At 39.6% G+C, this 11,525-nt stretch overlaps 1 protein-coding gene across 1 annotated transcript; it reads right to left on the bottom strand.

Moving 5' to 3' along the window:
• LOC112195346 (probable serine/threonine-protein kinase PBL7) lies at positions 1 to 3,027 on the bottom strand. The gene is made up of 6 exons (XM_024335761.2): positions 2,063 to 3,027; positions 1,734 to 1,991; positions 1,475 to 1,647; positions 1,302 to 1,381; positions 1,052 to 1,199; positions 1 to 611 (listed from the first exon to the last, which is right to left on the bottom strand). Exons 1-6 carry the CDS (start codon positions 2,619 to 2,621, stop codon positions 258 to 260), a joined length of 1,572 nt encoding a protein of 523 aa, XP_024191529.1. The 5' UTR covers positions 2,622 to 3,027; the 3' UTR covers positions 1 to 257.
• Between the last annotated feature and the right edge of the window lie 8,498 nt (positions 3,028 to 11,525).

Raw genomic sequence — 11,525 nt, forward strand, 5'->3', positions numbered from 1 at the left:
TTGAAGAGAAACTTTTGACTTTGAATGAAAATCTATTACCCCTTCTCTTGTTAGAGCAGCTGAATTAGAAGATATGTACACATACGCACTCATGTTCCGCATTTCTATCTACAATTTCCAACACTCCTTCCACTCTTTCAGTTATCAGTTTCTAGCACTGTTCAAACTTCAAACCAGCAATAATACATCTACTGTTGGGAAAACAAAGTGATCTAAAACAGTGGACATTAAATTCCATCTAGCTTTTGTATCATGTCTCAACGTCCGTAAAGGTGATCATCATCCTCAAACTCAGAAACTCCGAGCATAGCCAAAGCTAGGTGACTCTTCATCTCACTATTTGTTTGCTGTAATTGAGAATAACAATCAACGACCAACCCATTTCCCAGAAAACCAGACTTCTTTCTCTTGGAGTAAATAGGCTCTTCTTCCCCTTTAAGTATTGCAATTATCTCAACAATGTTTGGCCTCCGAGATTCTTCACTAGTTATGCAAGCTGCTGCAGCTTCAATCATCCGCCCTATTTGATTTGAATTTGCCAAAGTGCATTTTAGCCGAGGATCAAGCAACTCTTCGATAGCACCTTTACCTTTATGCAAGACAGGTTTTGCCTGACGAAAATTAGAAGCAAGACATTTGTCATTGAGTGGTTTTGTATGTGATTGTACACTAAATTAGGTTCAACAAACCTGATCATAGAAAATCTACGTATGGACAAAGTATGTGTCTCCACACCATATACCCACTTATCTATTTACCATTCTTCCAAACAAAAGAGAAGTTTGATAACTTCCATAAGTAACCGACCTCAAAAAGTCTCACTTTCAGATTGTGATTTGGTGTTAACACCCTTGGTAAGAAAAGTGTGCACCAATTGAGTAACTGGCCTGATTAAAAGAAAGTAGGTGTTGAAGTATTTTGGCTCGAATTATGACTAAACTATTTCTAACATGCCGAGCAATTAGGGGCCCATTAACTCAATATCACAGTCAAAAAGGGGATCATGACATTCAAAAAATTAAATAAAAAGAAGGTAGCAAGATACACCTACCCACAGAACCAAGTTTTCTTCTCCTTGTGGCCTTCTTGCTTCAATTGGCTTCCTTCCCGTTATCAACTCCAGCAAGACGACACCAAAAGCATAAACGTCAGTTTTATCTGATATCTTTCCATGTTGGAAATACTCAGGAGCTAAGTAACTGCACATGTAAATTCAATTTATTAGTTTATGGGAACAAGCAAATGGAAAGGTTTTCCTTTCTAGTTATTTTGGTCTATCAGAAGTTTCCTTGAGATCATACCCAAATGTTCCCTTGACCGTTTTGCAAAGGAAAGGAACTGAAGGTGCAGAAGTCCATGTGGCTAATCCAAAATCACATAACTGCAAACAGTGTCAATATTAATAACCAATTTCCGACATAACCACATTTGAGTCGAACCCAGAATGAAATTGATAAGAGAATTCTCCATCTACCTTGGGTGTTTTCTTCGAAGAAAGGAGAATGTTTGAGGGTTTGATGTCTCTGTGAACAATGCACCTTTCGGTTCCATTATGTAGATATGCAATTGCCTCTGCTATTCCTATTGCAACCTTATGCCTTACAGACCAAGAAAGTGCTGAAGAGCCCTGCACTCCCCTCTTTTTCTCTGCAAATGAAGTGTGTGATAAATTACTCCAATTAGCCAAATTCAATTCAAATTCCTCTTTCGAAATACCAATTAAGAGAAGTTACCATGCAAGTGACGCTCTAGGCTTCCCCCAGAGACATACTTGTAAACCAAAAACAAGCCCTCCTCCGGATCTATGCAAAACCCCAAAAGGGGAGTCACATTTGGGTTGTGAAGAGAGCTAGAAATCATCAACTCCCTACAAAACGCCTTAGAAGACTCCTTATCTTCCTTGTCCAATCGCTTGATTGCCACAACTGTCCTCAAAATCCCAACTCTACCCCTAAACACACAGCTCAAAGCTCCTCTCCCCAAAACTCTGCCTACCCAAAACAAGAAAATGCATTACAAAAGATGAAAACTTGATACAAGAAAAACAAACCCATTAGATTACCTTGTGAGAAATTGCGAGTGGCGGCATGAATTTGGGCGTAGCTGAATCGAACCAAAGTGTTGGCCATTGGGGATATGCTTCTCTCTAACGACTCGAATCTCCTCCATTTCAATTCTTTAGCTTTGGACTCGCACAAGCCATTCCCCAAGTTGACCATCAGAACAGTGGCAGCAGAAGAAGAGGTCATGTTCAAGGACTCGAGCTCAACTTGAGAGCAGAAGCTGAACCTGAAAGAGGAGTGAACTGATTGTGGATCAGCACTAGTCAAGTCTGCTCCACACCCACCTGACTCCGCTAGCAGCCATGCCTTGTTGTGCTCCAAACTCATCTTCTTGCTGCCATTGCTGTCGTCATCACCTTCATTTTGGGTTCTTGTTTGTGGAGGTGGAGGAAGAAAACAGGACAGGACAAGCTCCCTAAGCATCTTCTTCAAAATGGCTTTCACTGTGAGCTCATTGTGGTGACAGTAGTGATCTGAGACTAGAGAGGAGCAAGTGTATGGTGCATTAACAATGGGTGGCTCTCTAGAGCTTCTCAAAGTGTCTTGGGAAAAGCCCATTTTGAAGCAGATCTCAATGAGAAGAAAGCGCAGAAACCCAGAAACCAGAGAGAGAGAGAGAGAAAGAAAAAGTGAAAAGGATGCAGAACAAAATAAAGTGAAAGCTGCGTTGCTTGCCGGGTGGGAGAGAATTTCTGAATGAGTTAAACAGAAAGATGGGCTCTGAATGTAACAAATGGGATTTGGATTAAGGAAAAGGTGGGATTAGATTTGGAGAAAGTGAAATGAAAGAGAGAGATGGGAGGGTGTGAGTGAAAGAAAGAAATAGTGGGTGTTATGGTTATGGGTCGCTTCGTTTTGGTTTGAATAGTATAATGTTTTAATGGCGAGAGATAGAGAGAGAGGGGAAGAAAGAGATTCCTTCTGCTCGGGTTAATGTGGACAACCAAAACCCAGTGACCTACAACCACAATGCCTACTTTTTCTTTTCCCTGGACTGAGACTGAAATCCACAAACCTATAGTTTGCTTTTACTCAATCATAACAAAATCATCTTTTTCACTTGTATGATTTAGCAAATAATCCAAATATTAACTGCTTTTATCGCTTTGTACCATCATCATCTGATCTCATAGTTATGTTTCTTTTTTTTTTTTTTGGTTACATTTCTTTGAACACCAATTTCTTTTGAGACTTGTTAGTAAAAGATAAATTTATTTTAAACTCAAAATTCATCATGTACATTGAATGCAATACAAATGTATCTTTTTCATTAATTGCAGTTCTATTTACTCACCTGTCATATAAGATTTCTTTCCTTTTCTGTGTTGTTTAATGAATTGTATATTTATGTATTCCTATTATACTATTTTGTAGTAAGTTACGATAGATTGTTATCAAAATTAACATAAGTAAAGAATGTCCAACAAGATTTGATGGAATAACGAATAGAAAACATGTTTTCTAAAATTACTATTTTGTTTATCAAATTTAGTTATTAGTGCATTAACTTTTATAGCGCACCGACGCTGTTCGTAATAGGTTTAGCTTTAAGCAGCTATCGTTCAACTCTTTTATATATTGGTTTAAGCACCCAACAATCCCAACGTTTCCTCCTTTTTCCTACCGAACCGTGTCTTTCTTCCTTTCCTTCTTCCATGGCTATCTAACCTATCTTTTTTCCAACACATACTTCTCATTTATTTTTTTCTTTCTTTTTCTCCCATACTCGTATTTTTTGTGTGACTTCTCCATTCTTAGTTCATTTTGTGTCTCACTAACGTGACTTCTTGAATTTGTAGCTATCTTTATTATAGACTTGGTAAGAAGTTTTTTGCATACCTTCGATATGTTACCAATTATAGTGTTAGTTAACCTTTATCCTAGAATTTGATTAGACATTTTTATTTCACATTTATTTGCTTTATTTGTAGGTAAGATTTCACAATTTCAAAAAATCCAATTTTCTATATATCTCTATATATAAGATTCCCTCATTATCTCCCACTTTATCTGTGATAATTTTTACATTTTAATTAGGTATGAGTTATCTAATATCTATGTACATATTTGTACTTTTTGACAGTAATATGATTTATATATTTTTTTTCTAGTTCGTATGTCTAGGTGGATTAAATCTCTACTATACAAGTTATGGTTAACAACTCTTAGACTTCTGACCTAGCTCTGCTAGGGTTTTGAGCGCCATCGTCTAGGGTGGCTACTGCTCTTATACCTTCTCCATTTTCCATGGATAAAAGTGTAGGCCTAGGCCTATCGTTCCTCTTCCTTTTCTCTTTGGCTGGTGTCTGCCTAACGGGGGAGTGGGCGGAGATTATTGAATCTGTTGGGGTGGATTGGCTGGGGTTATTTGACCGCGGCGGTGGATTGGGATGCGACATCTTCACTGGTAAAGGACTTGGTACATCAACTGCTTTTGGGTGGAGTCTGGCTCCGAAATTGTTGACGGATCGGGGGTTTTGGGACAGGCTATATTGGGAATATCCTCCTGTGAGATGGATATCGTAGGTCATGGTGAGATGGATCTTGCCAGTAACTGTGGTGTTTAGTCTCTATTAGTGGAGGCTATGGTGAACGTAGAGGATTGGGTTTACACCAGAAGAGAATAGCTGGCCTTATTTGTCGGTTCTTGCTTCTGTAATTTCCGCTCCAAGGCCGGCGGCGGAGGTGGTAGCATCATCAATGGACGCGGTGTTTGTTCCGACACCAATGGCTGCAAAATGTCTGTTGCGAAGGTGATTGCAAAGGCAGAAATCGGTGGTTGTGATAGAGTTAGTTGTCACAATGCATTCTCTCCGGCGGTAATCTACAGCGGAGGTGGCAACTTGGTTAGCTGTGGTGGGGGGGTGACGTGTTCTTAGCTGGTTGGACCAACTGGGCCTGGTTTTGGTTGGACGGTATGTGGGTGCGCTGGGCCCTAACTTTTGTTAGGGCCTGGTCTGCCTTTGGTATTGGGAGTGGATGTGACTCTTAGGGCTTTTGGAGTCGATTGTGGATACTGGGCTTCTTGAGGGCTGGTTATTGGGTTGCATGGGCTGAGGTTGTTTGGAACTTCTCAATTGGGGCGACTATGATGAATGAAGATAGAGTGGATGGTGTTACTTCATCCTCTACTCTAAATGTTTTTTAATTTTTGATCTCAGTCGCAAAGATCAATAACTTTGAGAGTATTTTATTCTGCTTCAGTGTTCCTAGGTCTCTGTTTGAAATAATGGTGCATAGATTTTATAAAAGGTGGGTGTACTGGGGGTATATTGGGTTCTTGTTCTTGTTTTAGAATAGGAGTCTCAGGGTATTCTGAGAAACGATTCTTTCTGTCGATCCTATAGGGGTGTTTCGTTTTTATACTGCTTGCTAAATCTATATAATGGGCTGACCTCTTTTGATATAAAAATAAATAAATAAATAAAAAATAAAAATAAAAAACTCTACTATACATATTTATACCTACTATATAGATGCAGTTCAAGCAATAATGTTTGCATTTTTTTTTTCTAATGTTTTTCACCCTATAATGTAGGTATATAAATATTTGATATTTCTAGACCTGCATTTTAGGTATATTGATTTCATAGGAATGGATTTAGTCTTATATATATGAATTAGAATTATTCATTGATGAATTTCATAGATTTTGGATATTTGAATTTGTAATTTAAAATTGAGTTAAAATTGTTATTCAATTAGTGAATTTTAAATTTTTTACTTTATTTGGTTCTAAGGGTAAATGGACATTAAAATTAGTAAATGGACCATAATTAACAAGAAAAGATGCGTGGACTGCATCCATCTTTTATATAGCAAAATGGAGTTGGGGCAAAAACCTCTTATTAAAACATCTCATATATCAACCTAAAGTCATACACATAATTTTACTGTCCATAGTTTACTTTTAGGTCTTGTTTGGTTCCAGAATTGAAGCATTGGCGTGGAAACTTAATCACTTTTTGTGTTTGGGAAGCAAAAAGAAAGGAGACACTTTCCTCTAGGAAAAGTGGTTGCTTCCATATTCCTTGCATTTATTACTCACATTTCACTATTTTATTTCATTAATTACAAACTTTTTAACAACCTTCCTAATAATTTTCTGATGTTACCAAACACCAGAATAGAAAGTTCATGAGAAATTAAATTTCTCATCCCATAGGAAACACAAAGGAATTGCTTTCCTTTCCGCAAACTAAACGAGGCATTTCCGCGAACTAAATGAATGAGAGCGTGTACGCAATACCCTTTTCTTTTTATGAAGAGATGAATCTTGATAAGTCTCCTAACTTAACTACATTTTCAACCCTATCTTCAAAACAAAGTAAAGAGTAGGACATAACACGATATGGATACATTACGATTTCTAGTTTGGCTAAAAATTTGCATAAGTGAGTCATGAAGTACTAAAATCTAAACGCTAGATTTGTCATATGATAAAAAAGTTTGTCTTACAAGTGATCCCTTAAAGTGGGAAAAAAGAACTGAATATGTCTATTTTGAATCGCTAATATTTATAATGGTAAACCACGATTATGGATGTCATACCGATTTTCAGTTCAATTGAAAATTAGCACAAGTGATCTATCTCTCTTAGTTTCACCTCTTTGATATCTTCTCTCGTCCGGTGACCCCTGTGTCAACGATGGCTTTGCCCTCATCGTTGCGCTGCAGGTTAGGTTGGACGGTCACTTTAGGCCCTATGGGGTACCATTACTGTCTCGAGGTGCGAGCTCTCGCCTCCAACTAGTTTCAAATTAATGGGGAATTTTATGATTGGACAGTTGCTTGGATCCATCTAACCTGCTTCGAAGGTTTTGTTTGTTACACCCCATATCTGAGATACCCTTTTTACTGAGTTGCATAAAATTCCTTATGGTTACCGTTCGCGGTTATAATTTTAACGTTTAGGGGGTGGTTAAAAATTGACTTTTTATGAGTTAATAATTTGAGAAAATTTCCTTCATGAAAGTTGTAGAGGGCGTTAAACCGAGCGTGTGCATATGTGGTACGTAAAAATCGGAGTTCGTATGCAAAAGTTATGAGTGAATTACGAAAATTACTGTTCATGGTAAAATTTGAATATATATGGAAAGTTACCCGGGTAGGTTTCCAAAACCGGAAACCCACCCCTCTTTCTCTCTCCTCTCCCCCGATTCTTCTCCCTTTCCCTTCGGGTTCTCCTCTTCCCCTTCGATTCTTCACTTTCCGGCCACCATCCGGCGTGCAACCGGTCACCACAGGGGCACCTCAACCCGCTCTTGACACTAGTGACCTAGGATTTTGGAGTTTTGGCCGTGAAAGTCCGGATCGAAGCAAGTTTGCTCCGGTTGCAGTTTTGGGATTTTGCCGATTTCCGGCCATTCCGGCCACCAGATTCACATCGAAGGTTTGGTTTTTGATGGAGATTATTTCCCCTAAGGTAGTTCATTCCAATTTGCATTGTAGAGGTCGAATTGACAATTTTTCATTTCTACGGTTCTTGAAGTTTCGGGGCTTTCCTTCACCGGCTTGATTCGACCACTTCGAGGTAAAATTGGATGATGTTGTAGTTGGGAAAATTGTTGGGCCTGTTGTGTAGATGCTAGTGCCGGAATTTGGTGGTCATCAGAGGAAGTGGTTGCCGGCGTGTGGTCCCCAAGCGCCGCCACTGTAGGTAGCGCGTGGTGGTTGTAGAGCTGTGTTTTAATTGCAGTTTTAATCCCATATACCCTATAACGATTGTAGAATGTAATGTATGAAGTTTGGTGGAAATTGGAGGAATTACGAATTGAGTTTAATTGATTAATTATTGATTTTCGCGAGTTCGATCGCCGAATTCCTTTCGGTTCCACTTTAGATATTACATCGATGAAAGATTAATGTTGGAGTATTAAGGATGGATGTTGTAGAGGGTTGAGGAGTCAAATGTTAGGAAGGGGGATGTTTTGAATTTCCAATTATAAGTATCGTAAAGTTAAAGTTCCGTCCTGTGAATTATATATATTTATGATTGTTATTCGTACAGGACGAGAGGAGTCTCCATACGAGGAGAATCACGAGCGACGTCAGGATTGACCGCATATTGTGAGTGGACCTTTGATTTTAATTGATGCATGCAAATTAAATTCCGCAAGTTTTAAGTTATTGATTTATCAACTTAATTATCGAGCATTTTATTTTGGTTTGGATTATTGAATGTTTTATTGGTTTGAACTTTTGAATTAAGATTCGTTATGCTCGATTTGAGGATTTTGATTTATGCGGATTTGGAAATTTATACTATTGATTTTATATTTATAATCAGCTCTTTGAGCTTTTTATGAGATTTACGAAATAAGAATTCGAGGAAGCAAAACTTTATACTTCTTTATACCCTACTTATTAGAACTTGAGATGATCTTGGCGTGCGGGGTCACGTCTTTATACACTTGGATTCTTATTTCGTGAGATATGTGGGGAAACTATACAAATTTATTGGCTTTCGACGATCTTCTTCCTCACCATACGCGGGTCATGTGCTCAGGTCTCCTCCTCACTTACTTTGTGTTTGTGAGTGGCAGTTGAGGTAGCTTTCTCCTCCTCACATGGGTGGTAGTCGAGGTGATATTCTCCTCCTCGCACAATCTATGTGTGAGTAGTAGTTGAGGTTATTAGTTCTCCTCCTCGCACAATCTATGTGTGAGTGGCAGTCGAGGGTAGGTAGAGCCTGAGGGGCTCCATTCCCTTATGGTGAACCCATTTTTCCCCATATTCTTTTGTTGTTGTTCTTGACTAGCGGGGCTAGTCGGGTTTTCTTATTTATTGCATGCATCGGGAGTTTTATGGATATAAATGTGGAAAAGTATTAAACCCTTTTTCTTTCAATTATTTATTTTTGTCCACTCACGCTAACGTTTTTGTATACTTTTCCCTGGGCCCTTCGGTTTCAAATGCCCAGATTGCAGTATTGTTGCTCGGTGTACGAGTGTGAGCCATAGTGACCGCACCTGCTTCCGCCATCACCTTCTGTAGGTTACTTGTTTAACCTACTGCACTCCTTGTCTATTTATATTCCTAGAATGCTCTGATTACTAAGGGATATGTGACCCAAACTTGTATGAATTATATTTGAGGTCGATGACCTAACTTTGGTGATTGTAGTAACTTTTACCTTTTGGAGATTATGTATGATGTTATTAACTTTGAGATGGGTTTGGTTGAATTTGGGAGCAGGGTGGCTCCATGAGTTATGGTTGGATGATTAGAAGTGAATTTTGGTTTTCCGCAGGATTTTGGATTATCCATTTTTAAGGGAGGTTATGCCGAAATTTTTGGTAAATCTCCTTTAAAGGTGGGTCCCGCAGGGCCACTTCGGATTCTATGGTGGAATTCGGGGTGGGTCTTGTCATTGTTGCTACGGTAGTTTGACTAGTTGGTGGGGCTGTACTTTCTATCTAGATGAGGGGTGGCCTTCTTCACGGCAATGTTGGCTTTGGTGAGTTTTGAGGGGATGGTCTAGAAGTAGGGGTCGAGGTGTGGTGGTGGTGTTTCATGGGTTGCTTGGCTTTAATCTGGGATGATCAAGGTCCAACCTGGTAGGGTAGCGGTGGTGCTTCGGGAGTGGTAAAAAAGGGGTAGTGATTGCTAGTTGGGAGTGCGGGTGTGTGGATGGTGGTAGTATTTGAAACAAGTGTCTTACTTTGGTTCATGTTAGTGGGTTTCAATCTGGGTACGTTGGCGTTGTTGCTGTGGTGGGCCTAGCTTGTTGCAGCCTCTCCTTCGATTTGACAATTCTTGGGCTTGGGTTTTGCCCTAGGCCCAACCTATCTTACTTTTTCTTGTGTTTTTTATCAAGCGATGTTTGCCTGCTCTTCTTTCCCTTCGACAGTGATAGTCGGAGACGGGGGAGCTTGACTCGTTGTCAGATTACTTTTTTTGTTTGACATAGTTTAATTTGGATACAGAGGTTGAATTTTGCTCTATACTCTACATAATTTTGCTAAATATTTGAACAGTCAGGCGTATGTAAATGTAAAGTTATGTGTGGGAAACTTATTTTGATTAGCCCTTTCTTGACAGGTTCCTTTGTAATTCTGCTTGATAATGAGTTATGTCCTCAAAAATTTATTAAACCTGAATCAGCCTTTACATATAACTGTAGCAATAATCCATCATCTTATGATGGGAAAAAAATACAAACAGTACCTGACCTTTGGCCCATTATTAACTTTAGTACTTGACAAAAAAAATATCACTTTGGTACCTGAAGTTCGGACCCCGACCCAAGTACCTAAAACACTGTTGACCGTTACGGCGTTAGTCAATTGACATATAATAAAGGGTAAATGGGTAATTTGAGTCTCTAATATTATTTATTTTTTGTTTCCTCCACTTTTTGGTCCAAATCTTATCCCGGCACCCAGAAATTTGCTCTGGGCACCCATCTCACCATTCTTCGCCAAATGCATGAGAAGGAAGAAGGTGGGGCTGTTGAGGTTGGAGGAGGAGGAAGAAGAGAGAGCGTGAATCGAACCCGAACACCACAGTGTCTCACCTCCACCATTATTGTAGTCAACAACCTCAGATGAGTCGAACCCGGCCACTGTCCCGCCCGGCAACTTCAGAATCAGACCTCTCTTCTTGGGCAATTACATTTGCAGGTTTCACAACTTCGGTCGAATCAGTGAGATAGAAATGAAGTAGAGAGAAAATCAGGGTTATACTTTCTTGGCCTCGCTAGCTTTATCACCTCCCGGCGGTTAATCCGGCAGCGCCGGCATCTCAGTGACCTCTTTCTTCTCCGGCGCCGTTAAAAGTTTATCTCTCCTCCATTATTCACTTATGCAAATCTCACAGTTCTGGGTTCCGACAAGAGAGAGAGAGAGAGGGAGAGAGAGAGAGAGAGAGAGAGAGAGAGAGAGAGAGAGAGAGAGAGAGATGAAAGAGAAAAAGTTCAGGCCTTGGCTTCTCCCTCTGTTTGACAAAGCTCCTCTCTTTACTCTTCTCGCTGCCCAGATGGCCCATTTTGCCCTGGGGATGGGGTTGTTAGGGTTTCAGAGCAACTGGGATTTATTGAAATTCCGAGGTAGGGAAAGAGGAAGAGGTTCATGAGATCGATGTGGACAAATTAGAGGCTTTTTTGTCTCTGCTTCATAGTAGTGCTGATGGTCTCTTGAGTCTAGTTTCAGAGATTTGGATTTGACTTTAATGAAGAATCTGTGGTTAAAGTACTTGACACTCCACTTATTGTGGAGGAGAACTTAATTAGGTTCTTCAAGTGGGTTTGAAGGAAACACTCGAATTTAGAAATCTGGAAATTGCAGTCCAGTCAAGAGTCTAGCTACAACTTTTGGCTTCTTGAAATTGACTCAAGATTGAGAGAGACGGATAAATTGAAATTTGAAGCTTGAGAGGTGAAACTGAGTTTAAACTTTGAAGACTGAGAAATAGGGAGAGTTGGGAGGAAGAAGAAGATGAATAGAGCGTGAGGAAGAAGAA

Source organism: Rosa chinensis, chromosome 3 (genome assembly GCF_002994745.2).
Source record: "Rosa chinensis cultivar Old Blush chromosome 3, RchiOBHm-V2, whole genome shotgun sequence".
Lineage (NCBI taxonomy): Eukaryota > Viridiplantae > Streptophyta > Magnoliopsida > Rosales > Rosaceae > Rosa > Rosa chinensis.

Coding starts and splice junctions, on each gene's coding strand:
- LOC112195346 (XM_024335761.2), bottom strand. CDS start 2,621: ATGGGCTTTTCCCAAGACACTTTGAGAAGCTCTAGAGAGCCACCCATT. Junction 1,992..2,062: donor CACTCGCAATTTCTCACAAG/GTAATCTAATGG, acceptor TGTTTTGGGTAG/GCAGAGTTTTGGGGAGAGGA. Junction 1,648..1,733: donor CCTAGAGCGTCACTTGCATG/GTAACTTCTCTT, acceptor CTTCATTTGCAG/AGAAAAAGAGGGGAGTGCAG.